Source organism: Artemia sp. Qi Xiang Cuo, chromosome 11 (genome assembly GCF_049724085.1).
Source record: "Artemia sp. Qi Xiang Cuo chromosome 11, ASM4972408v1, whole genome shotgun sequence".
In the NCBI taxonomy this organism is placed as follows: Eukaryota; Metazoa; Arthropoda; class Branchiopoda; order Anostraca; family Artemiidae; genus Artemia; species Artemia sp. Qi Xiang Cuo.
This window is the reverse complement of record NC_142804.1, coordinates 47,035,817-47,059,351: the sequence shown is the minus strand read 5'-3', so window position 1 is coordinate 47,059,351 and position 23,535 is coordinate 47,035,817. Positions and strand designations below refer to the sequence as shown.

The 23,535-nt window shown below is 34.9% G+C and overlaps 1 protein-coding gene across 4 annotated transcripts in view; it reads left to right on the top strand.

Moving 5' to 3' along the window:
* LOC148947052 (leucine-rich repeat protein soc-2 homolog) overlaps positions 1-23,535 on the top strand; it is a 75,355-nt gene that overhangs the window by 22,384 nt on the left and 29,436 nt on the right. For 3 of the 4 annotated variants that reach the window (XM_089097242.1, XM_089097240.1, XM_089097239.1), the window contains exons 2-6: positions 2,876-3,005; positions 4,915-5,156; positions 9,568-9,675; positions 17,367-17,435; positions 23,280-23,495. In XM_089097242.1, coding sequence (XP_088953368.1) covers positions 2,918-3,005; positions 4,915-5,156; positions 9,568-9,675; positions 17,367-17,435; positions 23,280-23,495 — 723 coding nt within the window. In that variant the 5' untranslated portion in view covers positions 2,876-2,917. The remainder of the gene's footprint in view (positions 1-2,875; positions 3,006-4,914; positions 5,157-9,567; positions 9,676-17,366; positions 17,436-23,279; positions 23,496-23,535) is intronic. The other variant, XM_089097241.1, reaches the window with a different exon arrangement.

Below are 23,535 nucleotides of genomic sequence, written 5' to 3'. Positions count from 1 at the left end.
ACACTTCATTTCATCATTCAAAACTTATTTGGCAAAAAAGAAATAATTTCTGCCTAAAAATGATTTGTCAAAAGATAAAAAATGATATTTTATAGAATGGTAGTGTGTTTTGTTCAATTTTGGGTCAAATAAGTATTTCCAGAGTCATGCTTGTCAATTTCTCTCCTTCAGTGCATTTTTGTTTAGAAAGTCTGAGACTGTGAAAACACCTATCTGCCCCAAAAATTACAGAGGAAAGACTTTTCCCCCTGCTCCATGAATTTGTATTTTAGTTTAACTTGCAAGTACAGTTTTGTTAAAATATCTGTACCTAGCTGCCTACAGTTTCATCTTAAAGCCTTGAGTTGGACAAATTTTCTAAACGTAATTTTAAATTTCAGTTATAACTGTATACGAATTTATTTGTATCTCTGAATTTAGTTACAAATAGATTACAGGTCTAATTTACAGGCACTGCCTTGTGAATTTCAACTTTTTAAAAGCCCTGACCTGCTTCGACCAAATCCCGGAAAATTTTGCAAGCAAATGGCAGGCAGAATTGTATGCACATTTAATCCAAATATTAAACAACTACAGCATTTCTATCTGAAAATATAATTGGAACCTCGTGACTTAAGGGTGTTTTGTTCCCATCAGTGGCAAAATACATTGTCATAATACTATTTTTCGTTTATTTGTGGCTTGCAGAATAAAGAATACTATACCGTATTGAAAGCAACTATAAGAAGTTAAAACTTTGACTTCTCATGCATGCTAGGTGTGATCTATTCTATGCAGTTCTTACAAATTAAGTTTATTGAAGTCGTCTCCCCTTCCACCCAAAGCAACCTTCTGTGTAATAGCCTGAATCAAAACCTCATAATACTAATAATGTAATAGTCTCTTATACTAATTTTAGCCTTCCTTACTCATCAAGCTTTGTCTTTGAGGCCATACTTATAAACACTAGCAATCTTGTAGGAGATTTTAAATATTCTTACTGATTTTTTCATTTTTCTACTAATGACGGTCACTGTATATGTGACCGAAATATCTGGTATTTTTGTGAATTTCTATCACTGTTATCATCATCACTGTCTATTAAAAGGATTTTATCCCTATTTGAACTTTTATTTATCGTCATGGAAAGGCAGTGTGGTCTCCGAGATTATCTATTTCATTTGATATATCTTGTATGTTTCATTGACAGCAACATGAATGAAGAAACATTTACACAGATTTTGCACTGGAACTGCAAATTTAGTCATGTAATCAAAATCAAATTTTTTCAATATTTCTTTTAAGGGTATGCCAATTCTAACCAAGTCTAATTAAAATGTGAATCTAATTCTGCAAAATATTGGTCTCAAATTTTTGGTTGTTGTTTGGTTTGCTTTAAAGAAAGAAGAATTCTAGGTTTTGCAAGCCAATTCTGAAGAAAGTTGATAGTTCAATTTTGATTGTTCTCAATATTCTGTGGTTTGAACTAGGCTATATCAATGATCTTAATGCACTATGTCTACTCTATTTTGAAACAATTATCAGTTACCATATGATAAGTGATAGTTTGCAGTTAGCATATGAATGGTGGTCCCAATTCACAAAAATGTAGGGGAAGAAGGTACTGATGTTTTAAAAAGAAGATACAAAAAGGGGCATTTAAAATCGGGGGGTGGGGAACTTTTTTTTAATGAACATATCAAACAAATGTATTTCCAAATCTGGTGGAGGGAGGGGGAGGGCAATTGACAATTGTCTTCCACTAAATGTTGCTATGATAATTCATAAAGATTTAGGAGAGGAGCAAGGATTTTTTTTTTTTAGAAGACACAGGCCAGTATTCTTCATAATCTAGGGACATGTTTCTTTTAATTTCTTAAAGGAAAATACCATGCAAATGAATTTTTCCAAATTTAATAGGCATAAGCGACTGATCTGATTGATACTTGTGATGACATAGTGGATTCATTTCTGGTTGGTAATACTGGGCCCAGGTTTTGACCCCTGTTATTGCAGGGCTGATGCAAGAACCTTTTTTTTATTTTGTCAAGAAGCATAGTTCATCCAATCACAAGACTATGCAAGATACTTGCAATGGCAGCTGAAGATATTTATCTTTGATTATAGTTTGACAAAATTAGAGTATTTTCAAAGATACTTTAAATACTTCTAGACTGATGTGATTGTAAATCAAAATGTTTAGGGAGACTTAGGAATAACCTAAGCCACATATTGGTAAATGGGGTATTGTAAATTATCTTGGCAGGAGACAAAATCCTGACACTTAGTTATGCATTTATATGTTGTTAGTATAAAGCCTAACGTTAGCTAGATTTTCCGCCATAAGGATGTCTGCCAAATTTAAGATGCTGCCTAGATTTTGCATTCAGATAGACTTAAGTTTAATATTATTTTTGACAATGTTGGCAGAAGCAATTTCATTGGATAGTCTGTTTTTATTACTGACTGATCAGAATAAGAAAGAGCTAGGGGCACTTGTCCCTCCCTCCGATCTTTTTGTCGTCCCCTAGATTTTGAAAAATACCATTTTTTGGTATTTTCATTGGAAAATTAAGGAAAAAACTACGAAATTCCCTCACCTTGGTATTTGAAGTATGCATTTTGCCCCCCCCCCCTTCCCCTCATCTATATTTTTGTGAATTAGCACCACTGGAAGTAGCTAAGGTGAACCATTGTGGCTGATTAAATTTCCTGAGTGCAATTTACTTGCAAGTAACTCATATGTAAGGGGAGAAACTGGTATAAACTGTCAAAAAAAATCTTCAACCCTGCCCCCCTGATTTTGGCATTAAATCATATTTTTTGTTTTATTTGTTTCTGCTTCTTTTATTATCCTTTGAGTTGGGTAGATTTAATGTATAGTTTTGTTTTTCAGTTACATCTACTTGTATAAATAAAGTGAGCATGTGTAACAAACATGAAGAAAGGTATTAAATCAAAATCAAGTGATGGCACTCCATGTTCCCTTGCTGCTGAAAAACTTCATGATTACAAGACTGAATCAGGTAAGCCACATGGTAATATTTTATGCAATCGACTCCAATATAGTTAAGATGATGAAAGCCATATCTTTTTTTTCTATCAATTCAGGACATGGAAAAAAATTTATGTCAATTTGGTGTAGAAAATTGCTGTTTGCTTTTGGGGATTTGAAACTTTAAAGGACTGCTTGCTACCAATTGATGTGAAAATAATCATTGAAATGAAAATAATCAGGGACCTTGGGGTAGCAGGTAAAATTGTCTTTTAAGTGTTTGAACTATATATATATATATATATATATATATATATATATATATATATATATATATATATATATATATATATATATATAATACCTATAAAGTAGAGTAAAAATTCTGCCCTTAAAATAAATATTTTGCTGTTTGTTAAATAATTGCCAATTTAATAGCTATAATAAAATTCAAGCTATTAAATTCGAAACAACAAGCTTTGTTTGTTAAAATGAGGAACAAGGTAATAGGGGTCGCCTGGGCCTGTAACCTTACATGAAATATCTGAATTTTTCCAATTTTATTCTTTGCATATTTATCCTCTTTTGTCAAACTTGGAATTTTTTCTTGTACATGGGTGCATATGCTTGAAAAACAAAAACCATCTATGGTGGACTTGATTTTTTTTTTTTTTTTTTTTTTTTTTTTTTTTTTTTTTTACCATAAATCTAACCTGTTTAGTACTTTCTATGGCTAGCCTGATGGTTCAACATAATGACAATAGTGTTTAATCTCACCATAGCTATGGAAATTCAGGCTTTAATATGTGATCTATCTATGGCTAAGTTGAGCTTAAACGCCATTTTGACTATGCCTTACCAGCTATTTTTGAAGGATCTCTGAACAGGATCATCTCAGTATTGTAGTTACTCGCTAAGATTACTAAGAAATTGATTAAAAAAAAAAAAAAACATTCTTAAAAACAAAAAAACTTAAAGTATTCTTAACAAAATAGTCTTACTGTTGAAGAGTGTTGGCCAACACAAATCTTGAATAGTACAATAAATAAGGGTTTTTGAGATACCATGGTTCTGAATTTAGAGGTATTACCAGTCCTAGGTCTTGAGATTTTGGGATTTCCTCTGATTACTGTATTTTTCCTATCAGTTGCCTTTGTTTTCAAAGGAGAGATCCTATGAAATCCCCACTCCTTCTACCTTCTACTGAAATAAGTTCTTGTACATTTACGTTTTTTTAGTTATGCAATATTTTCATGGATGACTCACTTTTTAAGTTTGTGCTTTCAGCCAAACCCTGAGTTTTAACCTCAAACCAACATTAATTAGAAATGCTAACAATGCCATGAAATTCAGGAGTTCAACCAAATGAAATGTTGATGTATATATATATATATATATATATATATATATATATATATATATATATATATATATATATATATATATATATATATATATATATATATATATATATATATATATATATATATATATATATATATATATATATATATATATATATATATATATATATATATATATGGCTCTAAGATTTTAATAAAACCAAGTTGTTTTAGTTCTTATTTTGAATTGTTGTACAAGCCCTTAATTTCAACCTTGAAAATGAAATTGGATGTTTTTTTTGTTCTTTAATGCTGAAATTATTTGAATAATAAATAGGTAAGCTACTTGTTATTGTTTTTCTCAAATTTTCTTGCATTTACCCATCACTCTTTAAAGCATTTTAAAGGGAGGCTGAGCGATTAAATGGAATTTTGGAGCTAACTTCTCTAAATCATTGCTGTGATTACTGTTGTGGAAACAAGTTTTCTATGTCCCTTTTCCTAAAATAATTATTTGGCTCCAGATCTAAAAGCTGTTTTAAATGTTTCATCCAAATATGTTATATTGATAAATCATTCGATAATTCTATCTTTCAGATGCTGTTGGTGAGAAATTAAACAATTTAAAGCTTTACATGTCTGAGGAGCCAATAGCTCTTGGTGTGGTGCCATTTGGATCTCGTGAAAACAATAGTAAAGAGAAAAAGTTATCTTTGGGTTCAGTTTCTAGTAGTGATAGTAACAGACCAGTTGGACCTAAAGTGGTGACAGTCAAGCATCCGGAATCTAACAAGCCAAAACCTACTGTTAAAAAGAACAAGCCTATTCAGGCTGATTTGGTAATCTTATCGTTTTTGTGTATTTAATTCTTAGCCTTTTAATTCTATTTTTGGGTATTAGCTGAGGTTTCTGTAAACAAAAAATTATGCTTGCTCTGCAAGGCTTTGGATGTGCTGTTTGCATTTTGTTTTTTGTATTGTTTCTTCTCACTTAAAAAGAAAGAAAAAGAAAAAAAGAGTGAAATTACACAGTAAATAGAATAATGTGTTGCTCACACTGAAATGTTTCAAACTAAGACAATAAATGATGCTTTCTGTTCTTTTCGGGAAAAGTTGATCTTCTATCTTCGGATCAATTTGAAGTAAATAGTAAAAGGAGGTGAATTAAAATGAACTTATATTAATAGGTAATTAAATTGCCGTGGCAACAAAATAGCCATGTATCGTCATGCAGTGAAGTAATGATAGGGGGTTCATTGGACTTAAAATTGTCTAAAGATTTTGACGATTCTAAAGCATCCTTCCTTGGTGCTTCAGACACCAGGCCCCCTCCCCCCTCCTAGTATATCCTAGAATCATCATTCATATCCCTCTGAAAATCAACGTCTAGAATCCAAGATGGACTCATTTTGGTTTTCAACAGGCTTTTTCTTGACAATCCCTGATCTAACCTCCTTTTCTTCATGATATGACACATCATCAAAAAAAATTATTCAAAAAATATTAAAAATAAATATAATGAAAAAGATGGAATTCAAAGAAAAAATGTGAAATTTTTATGTGTTTGTCAAAAATAGGAAAATTGTCAATTTTTTTTTGATAATATCGAATTAAAAAAAAAAAACTGACTAAATATCTTATTCTTTGGTGTCCTTTAAAATTTGTTATTTAGTGTGTTAACACATAGTGGTTAGTCAAAAATTTTATGCCGATGCTTTATATCACAATGCTACTAACTACTGCAAAAGTAAAAATATTTGAATTAGCTGTGGTAATTCCGATGTTTTTTTTTTGTAACTAATATTTATAGCCTACCTCTTTAAACCTAAAATCCTGTATTAACTGGTTCAGTCTGTTTTTTTTGCGGTTTGTTTTTCTGTTATGTCCTTCTTCATACTTGCAGAAACAGTTTGAAAACAGGAAGGTTACTATTCAAAAATGTTTTTTGGCTTTCTCTTGTATGCCTGTGTAAAGCTTCTTCATAAACAAGGGGTTGTTAATAATAGTTGAAAATGGAGAACAGCCTTAAGTTGTTTCCTCTATTCTAAAGTTAATGTTGTATACCCTTACTTTTTTTTATTACTGCATCCAGTATGTTGTACAGAGATGCTCTAAGAAACCCTTCCATATAAACCGTATATAGCTTATTTGTTCAAGTCAAAAATTACATTATTCGTTACAACCCATTTTTTAATTAACCCGTTATTAAACATATTTTATTTTGATTGTTTTTTCTTCTTCTTTTTTTCGGATAAAAAAATCCATTAAAAATGGATGTAAAACATTTGAATGAGAAAGAGGAGAAGGGTTTCTTGAAAGCTTGAGGATTTCAAAATTCCCTTTCTACTTATTATAATTCTAAAGAACAAGTACTGCGCCGCACCAAAGTTAAACTGCAGCACCTTCAAAGTTACACTGAAGCCCCTTTCAGTGCAGCACCAGAGTATCTCAGTTTCTTTTTGTGTGCTGAAAGCCAGTATGCATGTAGTGAATATAATTTTGAAACTTATTTAACAAAATAGTCTTAGCTATTTTGATATACTGGTAGTAAAATCTCTTTGAAATAGGTTGTTTCTAGTGCAAGAAAAGATAATATTTATTTCCAGAAGAGTATCACAGGCTCCAAGAGAGTCGAACTCGCTTCAGTTGTCAAGCAAAAAAAACAAAAGCAAAAAACTCAAAAGCCAATTAAAAATGAAATATGTCAATGTACATCAAAGTGTGAAATGCATACACTGATCAGCAGTTGCGTAGGAAGGGGGTGCGGGGGGAGGACCGCCCCGGGCGCCAGCCTTGGAGGGGGGGGGGAAATTGGTTTAAAGGACTTATGATTGATTAGGGCCCGCCTTGCAAAAAGTGGGGTAGGAAAGTAACAGTGCTACTTATCATTTTTCAAATTTCTTGGCAGATTTTGTCTGAAAATACCATTTTTATATATAAAAATAATTTTTGCTCAAAGAAAAGCTGTCAAAACACAAATTGTGCAAGACTATATCATGTCATCAAAGATTCTCTTGTGACTCGTGGTAAAGAATTTCATTTGAACACGTTTACGCTCTTTGTAATTCCGAGAATCGACGCAAAGGGAGTTATTTTAGACAGTTGGACCGTGAGTTTAAATTTTGTTTTCTCTTGCTATTCGGTTTAATTTTCAAGTGTCTGAAAATATAAGAGAGTTAGATTAAAAAATTATTCTAAAATGGAGAAGAACTAAAAATATCGTTGTTAGAGTGTATTGACACGTTTCAACAAGAAATCAACTAGCGTTGCCAAGGCGTGGAAGGAATATCATTTCGGTTTGCTATCTTGGAGACCAGGAATTTGCTAAAGAGTTTAGAAATTGAAGTACTAAAATTATTAGGCTCTTAAGTTGAGAATTACGAAGAAATATCTCCAACAGACATGTTAAATGAAATCCCACGTCTGAGGGGGTTATTACAAGCGGCAAAAGTTGAAAACTCTGAAGTGGAGTTCTTTGAGATTACTGCAGTTTATAGTTGAATATGAGCTTCCAGACTCTATTCCTAATCTAACTTTAGCACTAGGGTTTTACCTGATATTGTGTCTCTGTTGCTTCTATCGAGAGAAGTTTTTCTAAACTAGAGCCTATTAAAAGTTATTTCAGATCTACTATGAGCCAAGCTCGACTATCGAGCTTAGCCATGCTATCTTTTGAAAACAGTGTAGCAAAAAAGATAGATTTTGATGAGGCCATTTTAAAGTTTGCAGAAAACAAAGTTAGAAAGAAGAGGTTCTGAATGAAAAGATGCGTTTTAAATACATCACATTTTGTTAAATTTGTGCAGATAAATATATATATATATATATATATATATATATATATATATATATATATATATATATATATATATATATATATATATATTTTATTCAATCACGTGGGCGCTTGAAGTCAAAGTACAAAAAAAACTTGGATAGGCCTATGGTAAAATACGAAAGCTAGAGCTATTCTTGTATTTCCTCTTAAAACGTTTATAATAAAAGCCCCTGCCCATTTTAGCCTTACTTGATGTAAGCCACGGATGATAATGGTGGTGTTTGATATTGTAATAATAATGTTGATATGTATATAAATGTTGTATTTTGCTTAAATTTATGTAAATAGCAACGAAGACCACACTGCCTTTCCATAACAAACAACAAAAGCACGAAGAACAATAGGGAAATCTTTTTGCAAGACAGTGGAGATAATTTCAATGAATATTTCGGCCCTAAGTCCAAGAGCCGTTCTCAGCAAGACAAAAATATATAAAAGAAAAAAGACTCACAACAACATGCGACCAATCAAAACAAAAAGCAAAATTTTTTTTTCAAAGCAGTCCCAGCATTCTAACTTCGGCGAACTTCAGGTTCGCCGAAGTAAGGATGAAGAACTTCATTTCTCAGGTTGAACTTTGCTGAAGTAAGGATGCTAGGACTGCTTTGAATTTTTTTTTTTTTTGGGGGGGGTTTATTGATCGCATGTTGTTGTGAGTCTTTTTCTTTTATATATTTTTGTCTTGCTGAGGACTTAGGGCCGAAATATTCATTCAAATTATCTCTACTGTCATGCAAAAAGATTTCCCTATTGTTCTTCGTGCTTTTGTTGTTTGTTAAATTTATGTAAGTTATTTACATAAAACTTTTCCTTTCACTCCTTAATTTAAACACTTCAAGTAGCTTTTTTTTAATTGTATCTTTCCACCATAAACAAATATGACTCAACAGTGAATAAATGTTTGTTGGGGGGGGGGTGATTGAAATTCCGCCCCGGGTGTCAGAAGACCTTGCTACGCCACTGCTGATCAGTATCAAAATGGAAAGAAATTAGATTTATGTAGCATACGAAAGGGTCTGTCCTAGAAAAAAAATAAACTTTATACAATAAATGGTAAAAACAATAAAAGGAAAAAATTTCGTTCCGACGAGAAAAAATTGAAGTTCTGTAATCGGACTTATAATAACAGCTTAAACTAGCCTAACCATTCTGTAATTTTTTTTTCTATGGTTGTATCCAAAATTATTTTTTTGTTTTTCTGGAAATTAATGTTCGAAGTGAAACAGTACCATAAATCTTCTGGGAGTATTTTGTTATTGCTCTTACAGTCAGAAACAATTTTGATAAGAATTTCAGAAGTGCGTCTAAATTTTTGGATACAGTCTTATTTCTTTTTCTACTCCTTTGTATTGCTCCATTTTTTTTTTGCTCTTTTTATGTGTTTGCTGTGCTTGAATAATGGACTAATTGCAGATTAATGAGCCCGAAGTAGCAACAACACCCCAATGGCGTAAGGTAATCTACTACCTTAGAACCCGCGTACGGCATACGCGGCCAGAAAGAAATAGAATAGGGCGAAAGGTATAATCAGTTAAAAATAAACAAAGCTTTAGCTTGGGAAAGTAATTCGTGGTTATGGGTAATTATTACTGAGCTGCTAAGGAAGCAGACTGCATGTGTAAAAATTGAAATTGTGAACTAGACAAGGATTTATATAAACTTAGGGCCGCCTCAACCTGTTTTAAATTTTACTCCAGAATATCGTTTTTTTTTCTATATTTCATTCTTTTTGCGTTTTTGTTTTGCTTTTGGCTCCGCCAAAACCCTCTCCCGCCTTCCAAATAAATTTTTATGTACCTGTCTAAAGCTAGAATTTGTTTCTGGTATTATCATGAGGAATCCAATGAATTAATCCGAAACGAAGCATTCACAATTGTTATCATTGATATAATAGTAGAAGGCCCATGAACGGAGAGATTGAAGAGGTGATTTTGAACCATACAAGCCCTATGTTTTGTGATCCCTGTAAGATTCTCTATATTTTTTTCATATTTCACCGGCTTCAGGGGTTTCTAAAAAACTTGACCCCCTACCCTTCCTTTATAATGAACCTCTGTGTAAATGCCTCAAAAACAGTGATATTTTCTGTCTATATACTCAAATTGGTACTTCTACTAAGAATAGCCAGATTTGTATATTTAAATATATATACTTGAACCTTCATAATATTCAAGTATTTAAAAAAAGAATCCTTACCCAAAAGATTTCTCTTTCTATATTTTTCACATGTCCCTTTCTTCCTTAGTAGGCTACTGGATATAAAGGAAGAACTCTTAAGATACTTGGCCCTGGCTCTAATACTATTGAATAAAATAAAAACATAAACATAATGAGTTAAAAAAGGGGCTTCTAACAGATCTTATCCAGGCTGCAGCAAATTTTGATGCTGATGATGATTTATACGTTTTTGTACTTAAGGATTCCCCTAGGAGTCTTCATTGTTGCCTTGTGAATCACGGCATAATGTTCTGTCCATAAAGATTTTGCAAGCAAGTTTCATCAGTTGTCAAATTATCGGATTTGGTCCACTTTCACCTAGGACAGTGTTTCTCAACTTTTTAAACCTTGAAGTATCACTGAATAAATGATTTGTCTCAAGAAATGTATACCTTACAGAATATATACTATATCTGTTTTGTATTTCTTTTTTTATCATAGTTATGTGTTGTCATTGTCGCTGATTCTTTCTTATGAAATCTCTAGGGACTTTGTGTGGTAGTCTGGGATTCCTCTAAATCCTGGCTGATAGACCCTCTCCTAAAATCTTATATAGGCTTGTTCCATACCAAATACATTTTTATAAAGTAGGGAAGGCTGTGTTAAATGGAGGGGAAGTGAATTATTGAGCAAGGAGATGGCATGGCAAAAAATCATGATCATCGGGGCTACCGTTTTCACTCTGACATGAAGAATCTCTAGATGATTGTGATGGTTAGGGAACAACATGCCAGTTAAGACCTTAGACATAGGGTGAATAGTCTTATCTTTGACGTAACTGCACTCTTAACAGGAGTGTGGCTATTTTGCACCATTGGCTAATATCTATTTGATGGTGCTTTAGTAAATGACAGGACAACATTTTGGACAATGTTAAACTCTAGTTTCAGATAAAGTGTAAAATATGCGTGTCGGTCCACCGACACGACTTCGCTGAACACTGATATTGTGGTATGGTGTTGAGTATTAAAAAACATTATATCTAATCCAGAATAGTTGTTGAGTCATTTCTCAAGAACTACTACTACTACTAACAACTCACCGCAGCACCAAGCCGCCTGAGGCCAACACAGCTATGCAGGCTCCTCCTCCATCCCAATCTATTCAAAGCCTCCCTTTTTACACCCTCTCACGAAGTTTCGGTTTCCTTTAAATCTTTCTTTATGACATCCTCCCACCCCAGACGAGGACGTCCTGCTTTCTGTTTAGCCCTAGACGGTTGGCCGAAAAGAACAATCTTCGGCAATCTGTCATCCTTCATCCGCGCAACGTGCCCGAGCCACCTCAACCTTTCTTTCATTATAGGCCTAGAGAGCGGTATTCAACCACAATTTTCGTACAGCCTATTGTTTGAAATACGGTCAGTCAGCCAGGTACCCAGAACAATCCTAAAGCAATTTCTCAAGTAGTATTAACTTGAAATTAGCTAGTTAATTTATTGAAAGGGTTGGAGGCGAAAATTCTGCCACTTTATTGGACAAAGGAGGCTGTAGTATTGAGGGGTGTGTAAATATTTTTTCTATACTTTTTTTTGGCTTGCTATATGATTACGATCAAATATTACTGAAAATACCATTTGAGGAGCGATTATACCGTTATTATTTATCAGGATATTATTTATCCTGGTGACCCGACCCAACTGCGATCGTATTATCGTCTATAATCCATGTCTACCTAAGTCAGCGCATACATTGTTGTTACGTGGACATCCTTTATAAATATTAACTTTATTTAATTTGTCTTAGAATAGAACCCTGTTATTGGTGTCTTAAGCTTCAACATTTTATGTGATTAATTAAAAAAAAAATTCCACAAAATAAGTTTTTCAAAGAAAAGTAAAGAGCTCCATTAAACCAAAAATGAGCAAAAATTTGAATAAAATAATTTACCTAGCGTGAAACTACCACAAATCAGCATCGATAAATAAATGAAACCCAAAACGAACATAAATTACAATAATTAACCGAGTCCAACTCAAAACGAGCAGAAATTAACATGAGTAGGGCTCAAAACTCCTATGCCTTCCCAAGGCAAGAACATAATTTGCACTTTACAGAAAAAATATAAGTTTTTTAAGTTTTGTAGCTTTAATAAATCAAGTAATATTAAAATTTTGATTAACAAATATCAGTAAAAGTATATTAAACTGACAATGCTCATTCCATTTGAATTTTTTTCAGTAAATTGCATATTATGTTCTGGCCTTGGGAAGGCATATGGGTTTTGAGCCCTACTCAGGTTAATTTCTGCTCGTCTATAATATATGGTACATTGTGCCAACATTGTTCTTATATGCCCTCAGGGCATAAATTAAAGTGTGTCCTCCTCAAAAAGATATTTTCTATCGGGAAATATAAGAACTTGGTTGGCACAATGTACCGTATATTATTTTTTTACTTTAGAGCAGGGCACTTCATATGGAAATTGTCGTCGTCTAAACTTCAAAAGGGGCTCATTTGATTGGAAATAGAGACTTCTACAGTCTTTTTCAATAGTCGAAGGGGATAGGAGGCCAACAAGCCCCCCCACGCCCATTATTCCCCCAAACACCTCCAATCAAAATTTTGAGATAGCCATTTTGTTCAGCGTAGTTGATTTCCAGATAGAAAATGTGTTTTTGAGGGGGATACTCCCCCACAACCCTCAGGGCAAGGGTTTTAAATTATGTCCTGGGGGCATATAAGGTTTTTATAGAAGGCGTTGTCATAGAAACTTCAAAACAGGCTCAATCGATTGGAAATTCGAAGGGCTAGTACCCTTTTTAATAGTCGAAAGTGATTGGAGGGCAACTAGACCCCCGCCACGCCCATCATTCCCCCAAACACATCCAATCAAAATTGTGAGATATCCATTTTGTTCAGCGTAGTTGATTTCCACATAGAAAATATGTTTTTGAGGAGGACACTCCCCCACAATCCAAGGGTTTTAAGTTATGCCCAGGGGGCATATAAGGTTTTTATATAAGGCGTTGTCGTAGAAACTTCAAATAAGGCTCATTTGATTGGAAATTCAAAGGGCTCGTGCCCTTTTTAATAGTCGAAAGAGATTGGAGGGCAACTAGCCCCCCCCCCATGCCCATTATTCCCCCAAGCACATCCAATCAAAATTTTGAGATATCCATTTTGTTCAACGTAGTTGAACGTTATGAAAATTAGGTCTTTTAGGATGATAACCCTCTCAGAGCCCTCAGTGCAAGGGTTGTAAGTTATACCCTAGGGGCATATAAGAACGATGTTGGCACAATGTATTATTTATTAATTTTTTCCTTTTGACCTGGGCACTTCGTATCGAAGAAGTTGTCGTAGAAAGTTCGAAAAGCGCTCATTCAATTGGAAATTTGAGTGGCTTGTGCCCTTTTTAATAGTCGAAAGTGATTGGAAGGCGACTAACACACCTCTCACGCCCACCATTTCCCCAAACACATCCAATCAAAATTTTGAGATAGCCATGTTGTTTAACGTAGTTGAAAGTTCTGGAAATTCGGTCTTAGAGGATGACAACCACCCTAACAGACCTTAGGGTAAGGGTTGTAATTTGTGCCCTGTAATTTTATCCCTTAGAGCAGGGCACTTCGTATCGAAGAAGTTGTTGTAGAAACTTCGAAAAGCGCTCATTCAATTGAAAATTGGAGTGGCTTGTGCCCTTTTTAATAGTCAAAAGTGATTGGAAGGCGACTAACACCCTTCTCACGCCTACCATTTTCCCAGACACATCCAATCAAAATTTTGAGATAGCCATGTTGTTTAACGTAGTTGAAAGTTCTGGAAATTCAATCTTAGAGAATGACAATCACCCTAACAGACTTTAGGGTAAGGGTTGTAATTTATGTCCTCGGGGCATATAAGGTGTTTATAGAAAGCGTTGTCGTTTCCAAAAGGGCTCATTCGATTGGAAAATGGAAAGGCCTAGGGCCCTTTTTAATAGTCGAAAGTGATTGGAAGGCTTGACATTTTTATAGTAAAGATACGAGTGGGTATAATGTATTATTTTTGCTGTTGTTGCTTAGACCTGGACACTTCGTATCGAAGGAGTTGTCGTGGGAACTTCGAAAACGGCTCATTCGATTAAAAATACAAAGGGCTGATGCCGTTTTTAATAGACGAAATTGATTTGAAGGCAACTAATCCCCATTCCATTCCCACCCTCCCATGCCCATCCTCCCACGCCAACCCTCCCATTTCTGCTCTTAAAATTTAACCAAATCAAAATAGCGTAAGTGTATCCAAGCTATCAAAGAAAGTAAACAGTTTTTTTGGAAATGGTATCAAGTTTTCCATTTCAGGTCAACTAGAGGAGGTATGAAACTGAATTAAACACTATTTGTGTTTAATTCAGTTTTTTAATTACCATTTGTGTCCAGATTTTTAAAAGGGTGTATGTTGTTAAAAATTGCTGAAAATTTTTCTCCAGTAATAGGAATAGCAGGCCAAACTATAAAGTTTTAAAAAACGAAAAAAACGAACAGAAATTACAATAATTAACCGAGTAAAACTCAAAACGAGCAGAAATTAACATAAGTAGGACGAAACACCCCTGTGCCTTCCCAAGGCCAGAACAAAATTTACACTTTACTGAAAAAATACAAATGAATGTGTATTGTCAGTTTAATATACATATACTGATATTTAGTAATCAAAATGTTAATAATATTTGATTTATTAAAGTTATAAAACTGAAAACATTTATATTTTTTTCAGGAAAGTGCAAACTTTGTTCTGGCCTTGAGAAGGCGTAGGGGTTTTGAGCCCAACTTATGTTAATTTCTGCTAGTTTTGAGTTTGACTCGGTTATTTATTGTAATTTCGGTTCGTTTTGGGTTTCATTTATTTATCGATGCTGATTGTGGTAGTTTCACGTTTGGTAGATTATTTTATTTTATTTTTTCTCATTTTTTTTAATGGAGTTCTTTACTTTTCTTTGAAAAACTTATTTTATGGAAAAAGTTTTTTAAATTAAAGAACGATGTTAGTTCATTAGTTCATGTGTGTCAGCTAAAAAGAATACATTCAAATTGCCTAAGCTTTCTATCAAATTTTGAATTAAGGAACCTGGCACTGAACCATATTGAATCTCTCGAGAGTTTTTTTTTAATGCTAGCGATTATTAATTGTCCTTAAGAACCCCCTTCCCCTCCATATTAAAAATGAATCGTCATTCTGAATTTTACACAAAGATGAGAACATAATGGAGGTATGTTGGGACAATAGTCCAGAGACCTGAAAAATAATTATACAAGAAAAAGAGGAGTGGTGTCAGTAATATTTGTAACCGACCCTTGTTTTCCTTTGCGTATTTAGAGTTCTTTCTTTATCCTAGTCTTATGCTCATGCATCCATACATTTTTGTAGACTTAATTGCTTGTTTTCATATGTCCCAGTCTTTTATAGCTAACCGGGGGGAGGGGCTCTATGAGACTTGTCCATAATGATCGCTTAGCTTCAATCAACTAATTAATTTATAGTTAAATAACAGTGATTTCTATTTTTAATTTGTAACTCATGAACTTTTTAAACATTTCAAAGAACATAGGCCATATCAGTTCAGCCAGGGGACCTACCTTCGTAGTCTCAGGTGTCTTTGCATTCAACAAGCCTCTTATTTTAGTGTAAGAAACTGATTTTCTCGCACAGATACTAATTTTCTCAGAAAATTCTTTGCTGTGGTGCGAAATGAGGCTCTTTACTGTAGTTAGTTTTTTATGTCAAAATCTTGTACAAATGAAGAACTTGGAAGTTCTCCCTTCAAGGGAATGTAATACTTTACTTTACCCATCAACAGTAAAAAAAAAAGAAAAAAGGAGATTGGCATTATACGTAGAAAAAAAATTTAAAAAAAAAAATTAACAAGCTATAAAAAGGAAATTTTGACACATATTTAAGCAAAAGACATATCAAAACAGGAGTACTGCTGTAAAAACAGCAGTAGCTAAATATCGTGCACTGTTTCAGACATGTAATGACTTTTTACATTTGCAGAAGGGGATTTGCCTCACCGTTGTAATAGTGATATAACTATTACATAAATTCTGGTAATTGGACTCAAGACCAACAAATATGAATTTTGAATAAAGTGCTTTGCTATTAATAATCAAAATAATTGGATATTGCTCACTCGTTGCGTGTTTGTTTTGATGCTTAATGCTTATATTGGTTTCTCTGTCTTTGTTGCTTGTGCTTAGTGCTTTTATTTCCCAGTTTTTTTTTTCTTAAGAATAGAAAGTTTTAAGAACTGGGGATGTGTGTATTTTGGGGGAAGTGTTTCGTGAAATTGAAATTGCACTATTTTTCTAACAATGAAAAATACTTTGTCGATGATAAATTAAAAATTAGATACTCATTGATGTAGAAAAAAAATACATATGTTTATTTTTCTTCTGTAGATCTCGAAATAATAAAAAATAATATTTGTTGGTTAAGTTTTCGATTTATTGCGTTTTCGAAATTTCATAGGCATAAAAATTATCAACATATAACGGGACTGAAAGGATCCCGGCTACGATCCGCCACATAGGTAGGAGGAGGAGAAGGATTTCTTGAATTTTTTTGGCACCCCATCTATCAAGATGTGCTGTTGGGTCTTAATCAGACTTAATGGGAAGCAAAAGCTACTGTTGTTGTGTCTTGAATTTTTGAAGACAATACAACCAAGAGGAGGAGGGGGGTGTCCCTAAGCTATCATCATCAAGACATGTGCCAGGGGAGATTGTCAGATCTCAGCCAAACTTGGTTGCAAGTAATAGTAATTTCCCTAGTTGCTTTTCTTGGGAGTTTTTACTGGGTTTTTCGGAATTTTAAATGTCTACTATACGTTTTTGCTTGTTTATTCTCTTTTTTGTCTATAGATTTAATATATCCAAGCTCTTCTTATTTTTATTTATCTATGCCATTATCAGTGTCCCTTTCTACTACCGACCCTTTTTTTCGCCCTAGTTTACGAATTTGTTTGAGTGTTCATTTGTTTAGATATCGGTGTCACGTACTTGTTTTTTTTTTCAGGATGTTAGTAAAGAGTTTATCAAGTGCCGAGAGGAGAACTCGAAAAGGCTTGATCTCAGTAAATCCAGTGTAAGTCTAACGTCTTTTATTTTACATCACCATGAATTAGAATTAATACTGAAAAGAAACTATCCAATTGCGGAGGTCATACCATGGGAATATGCAGTTGGTGCATATCCCCCTTAAGACTTTCGTTTCAGTTAACGTCGTCTTAAATATTCCAGGAAAATTAAGATTATCCATTTTTCTAGTTTTTATATATTAGTTTGAAACTTTGAATTGTTTATTTAGTCTACCCCATACAGCTTGCTTTTGAAGTGGGATTTTTTTTTTCCAGTATGGTCTATTGTGTTCTGTATCCGTGATCCTAGGCACTACCATACCTCCAACCTAGAACCTCTGTTTTATACCTCCTCATCGGATTTGGATTTTTTGGCACCTTCGTGGACTTTTTGACTTTTACCAGAGACAGTGGTATGCATTGGGGTGATGGGCTGCTTAGATTTCAAAAATGTTTTTTATTTTGGTTTTCATCGAGAGGTAACCCTTTTTGGTATAAATTTTTTAAAATATATCCTGCCTTCTCCCCTCCATAACATTTTCATGATTTTAGGCTACTGACAAATGAAATAAAGGATGACATTTTTTTCCTGTGCTGTTTTGTAACGAGTGAACAAAGCTAACTAATAAAATTAGTAAACAGCTAAGTGGGACTTACGAGAAAATAAAGAAATGAAGTGGGAAGAAACGAAGGGTGTATTTAGCAAACAGCCGACAATAAGCATTCTTGAAGAGATACAATATCTACAGGCTTATAGCCTTTTATCCAGAATTCAAGATTTTACCAGACTTGGAGAAATCAAGAAGTCAAGCTAGTTTTAAATAGCCTTAACTGTGGGTGTAAATAGCGGGCTTTTTTTCTGTTACAGAAATGGCTTATAAATGCAGAGAAACGCAGAACTGCCAACACAGAATCAGCTTGTTGCAACTGTTAAGTGCAAATGAAAAAATTGGGAACAAAAAAAAATCTATATAGGTCATATTTGCTCTAACTTTGAGATGACAGGAAAGGTTGTTACAAATAAAGTTATGATTATTTTCCAAAGCTTAAATTTCGCGGTGAGAAGATATTGTATCTTTTGAATTGAAAACCAAAAACTAAATTGTTAAAAACTCAGTTGAATTTTTTTAACACTTCAGCGTAATCTTCAAGGACTGTTAAACATGACGTAAGGTTAAAACAACAGTTAATCGTGGAAACGTATCTGTGTGACCAGACACATACGCAGTCTCGGAGGGAGGTTGGGATGTTTTTGTATCCCGTAAAAAAGAGTAATTTATTTCAAAAGTGAAGAAAAATGTTGGAATATGAGGTTTCGAGGGGTCCGACCCCTCTCCTCTTCTTGCCACCCTATTTCGAACTCGGGGTGGTTCCTTCTGTACAAACGTTACATTTACGTAATATTATTACAAATTAACGTATTATTTAAAGAACAAGCTGCGTAATAACTCGAATAGTTTTTTATACTTTTTTCATCTTGTCACAGATTGTGAATGTTTTTCTAGAAAGTTCCGAAATCAGTAACTCATCTGGCTCTAAAGATCACGAATAAACGACTTAATGATCCTGTATTGAATAAAAAATCTTTGTTAAAATGTTAAATTTTTAAGTTTGCATAAAAGGATTTTATAACTTCGAAGACTAAAAGTTGCATTGTAAGTTTAAACTCAAGTCTAATTAGATTCACATCTACTGTAAGAGTTGTATTCCTATCCGCCAGTGCCAGTGCACTAATTGTTTGTTTATATATGTGTGTAATTGAACTTGTTATGAGCGTTGAACAAGATAAATTCCTTTGATTCAAGCACCATTTCGAAGTTCAAGCATTTTGAGCATGGAATAACTTTGAAATTACTTATCCAGTTTCCTCTTTTTGATAATAATTTGCGTCTTGTAAAAGGTTTTATTGGCGAAGAAAAAAGGGTTTTAGTGAATCTTGTTGACCAATTTGTAGATGATGAGGCTTGATTTTCCGTCTCTGCACTTTAGTGGAAATCCGCCAGCTGCCTCAAAGCGATGTAGGGGTGCAGCGCTATGAAGCCTCATGCCGGGAGAGATGGTAGCTAACGCGCTATGGTTGCTCCAATTTACTGGATTGAGGCTTAATTTTCTGTCTGCGCAGCAGTAGAAATTCGCCAGTGCGCCTCAAAGCGGTTTAGGTATCAGTCATTACAAGCTGTGTTCCAACCAATGATACAGACGATTCATACCAGGAGTCGTCCTACGAAATTCTTCAGTCACTGACAACAGATCTTCTATCCTAAGACCTCCTTTGCGTTGTTGGAGACTTCAATCCAAAAGTAGGAGTAGAAAGAAATTATTACCCACAAGTTCTAGGAAGTCATGGTATTAGTGAAAAGGATGAAAACGGAGCCTTCCTGATAGATTATGCTCTGAATAATGATGTAACAATCGGCACAACCCAGTTGCAGCATAAAGCAATCCAATGCATAACATTATTTTCTGATCTCGAGGAGGTGGCGGACAAGCATATTTAACGTACATGATTTTCAAGGGGCGCAGGCTCAATCTGACCACATTCTGTTGAGAGCAAAGATAAAAATTAAGCTGAAAGTACACAAAAAGGTCAACTGCCGAGAAACAGTATGAAGTGGATAAAGTCACGTACATAAAATTTTGTAAAACTCTTGCTCTCTTTAATATGGAAAATTGTGTCAATTCTTCGGAAACAGTGTGGTTGAAGATGAAGAGTACTTGCATTGCTGTAGCCAAGGATGTTCTTGGATAAAAAGAAGAAGCCAAAGGAAAGCTGGATCTTTCAAGAAACTGGTTATTTTAATTGATGAGCTGCAATGACCTAAGAAGCGAATGATTTTCACTGGTGGTGATAGATCATCAGCCTTTACGAATATACTCCACAGATGTAAGGATAAGGGGGTAAAGAAGTCAGCGAGAGCAGACAAACATAGGTCTATAGAAAATTAGGGCAGGCTTTCCGAGGAAGCAGCGCGGAAAGGTTACGCCGAAGGGTTGTACAGGCTCACTAACGAAATGATAGGAAAGAAGTCAAAAAGATCTAGTCACGTGAGAGATGAGAATGCAAAAGTTCTCAGTGAAGCTGGAAGAATCAATGACTGATGGGATGTATACTTCGAAAAAGTTCTAGATGGACCGAGACCAATGGACTAAGAAAGTATATCTGCCGATCCTGACCCTAAATCTGATGAGAGTCCTCCCATATCATCTTATATACTCGTGGCAGTGAAGAGGCTCAAGAATGAAAGTTCGCCCTCTGACTCTGAACCTCAGAAATGACCAAGGCGTCTGTGATAATAGGTCTTCCCGTTTGGACAACAGTTACCGCATCAGTTTGGCAATCTGAAAAAGTCCCCAGTGATCGGACCAGAGGCATAATTGCAAAGATTTCCTACAAAGGTCGTGCATTTGTTTGTGACAACTGCTGGGGAGTAAACCTGATGTCTGCACCAGTAAGGTAGTGGCTCTCATACTCAAAAGACTAAAAAAGCACCGACCCATATTTGAAAGAAGAGCAACATGGCATTCGTTCTGGTATATCTCACTCAAACCTCATATTCATCCTACAAGGCCGTATCCAGGGGTGGGGGGGTATAGGGTTTGACCCCCCCCCCCTCAATGTTTTGTCCGACTCGTAAAAATGTAACCAAATGAATATAAACACACTTTTGACGCGTTTTAAAGTTTTTGTACCCCCCTCCCCGAAAAAAGTCCTGGATACAGTCCTGTCAACCTATTAATCCTTATAGAAGAAGCCAATGAGTGGTCCAATAAGATCAACGTGCTCTTCATTGACTTTGAAAAGATTATTGACTCAGCGGATCGAGAGACTCTGGGAAATCCTGCAGTGTTGCAATATTTCCAAATAGATTTGGCCGAGAACAGGACCTAGTCGACAAACTCTTGTCTGACCTGGAGTTCAATGATGACGTGGTGCTCTTGGCAAGTGCGAAATAACTGCTCCAAGAGTGAGTGATAAAGCAAAAAGAGTTGGACTGAAAATCGACAATTCACAAAACGAAATTTATGGTAAGATCAGGCTCCCCACATGAACCGATATGTAGAAATTGCAGAATAGAGCAAGTCTATGAATTTAAAGGCCTCCGAAGCTCGGTCGATACAAAGATGAAGTAGAAAATGAGATAAAGAGAAGAATATGTATGGCTAACACCGCCTTCAATACACTCGAACCAGTTTGGAGACGGAAGAAGTACTCTCTTCCCTTAAAGCTCCGACTTCTTATCATCGACATCATGTCAGTTGTGTTATTTGCAAACGAGTGCTGGCAACTTGATAAAAAGACAGGGAAAAAACTAACAGTGTCCTAAAATATATACTTGAAGCGCATATTAAACACTGGCGCCGGTTCGCCGGAAAAATAGTCAGCCGCTTATTTCTGAAGTGGTAAAGAAGAAAAGATGGAGTTATCTTCGACATTTCCTCTGAATGGAGGGGTGAATGATTTCATGGTAGGCGCAGCGATGACAGCCACGTAAGTGTCGACGGAAAGAGACCTAGAAGTATGCTCAGGCACACGCATGACCGTGATCTCCATTGTGCACATATGTAACTACACCCTCGATGGAAAGACATCTCAGCCATAGCAACCATTCGAGATGTCTATTGAAGCATTGTTGATGTCTAATGTGCCACAGTTGGCGAAGGAGAAGTTAGTCTCTAATGTAATAAAGCACTAGACTTGCTATCTCTGTTCTAAAGAGCCGTAGTTCGATATTCTACGACCATCTGTTTTATTCAATTTGTTCTCGTGGTCGTAATTTTAGGGAGATATAAAAAGAAAGATGGATTAGAATCCTTGAATCATGCAGGACTGCTTCTGCTCTCGTTTTTCTATTTAGCATGTTAGCTTCTGTGGATTTCTCTCTTAAAATCTATCAATTAGTCTTTTGATCTGGAACCTGGCATTTTCCTAAAAAAAATGACGGTGATTGCGATCCTAAAGTTGGTTCCGATAAAAATTCTGTGCGATCAAAATTCTAATAAGGTATCAACTTTCAAATGCATCTAATCGATAAACTTTTTCATTTGAAATTGCTCATTGGCAAGAGTTGGGGTAGTTTCCTCAAAATGTCTTTTTAAAATACTCTTCACCACAATATCTATAAGATGCTAACTTCAAAAATCCTTAACAAGCCTATCTTTCCTCAAAGATTTATTTATAAATCCTTCTACTTGAAATGACCAATCCTTTGTAGCTTTGGGCCTTGTCCTGGAAGCTGTGCCACCTTCTAAAATATATTTTTCGTCCTTTCTGATTAAAATAACTTGTTTAAAATTGTAGCATGATGCTATGTTTGAGGGGGTGAAAAATGACTTGGGAAGGGGTCAAGCTACCCTCCAATCATTTTCGGCTCTTGAAAAGGGATTTTCGTTCAACTAAAGTTTCCCAAAATCCTACGACCACTAGTTCGATTTGATCGTCCCTGTGAAAAAAGAATAAACTTGAGCCATGACACGAAAAATAACCATTTTCCAAAACGGGCCTTAAAAATTATCTTTGGGGAGTCTTTGGATCCATGATTTATTGCATAATTTGTTTCAAATTTGACATAACTCTTAGGGTATGGTTCTATCTTTTCTGAAATGACGCAGATTTACTTACAACAGTGGCTTTGGTGGGTACTTTCGTAACGTGCCTCTGAAAATTTCCCTTACTACGGCGCACCAAATCTTTGCAATTGCTAAGCAATAAACTGGCCCGGTGCCTAAAATCTAATTTGGTTTCGATTCTTCAACACCGCCTCGTTTGGGCACTTTAATACTTCCCATGGGATGGTAATCTCTTCTTGTTTAGATATGTTGATGGATGACCTGATTGCCATTTTCACTTTTAGATCACTGTCTTGCCAGCTAGTGTTCGTGAATTGACCCATTTGTCAGAATTTTATTTGTATGGTAATAAGTTGTCCGTTCTTCCGTCGGAGATTGGTTGTCTTGTCAACTTAGAAACGCTAGCACTCAGCGAAAATTCACTCACTACACTTCCGGACTCTTTGGTTAATCTTAGATCCCTGCGTGTGTTAGACTTGAGGCACAATAAACTCTGTGAGGTAAGTCCTTGGATTCCTGCTTCTTTTTTATGTTCGTAGT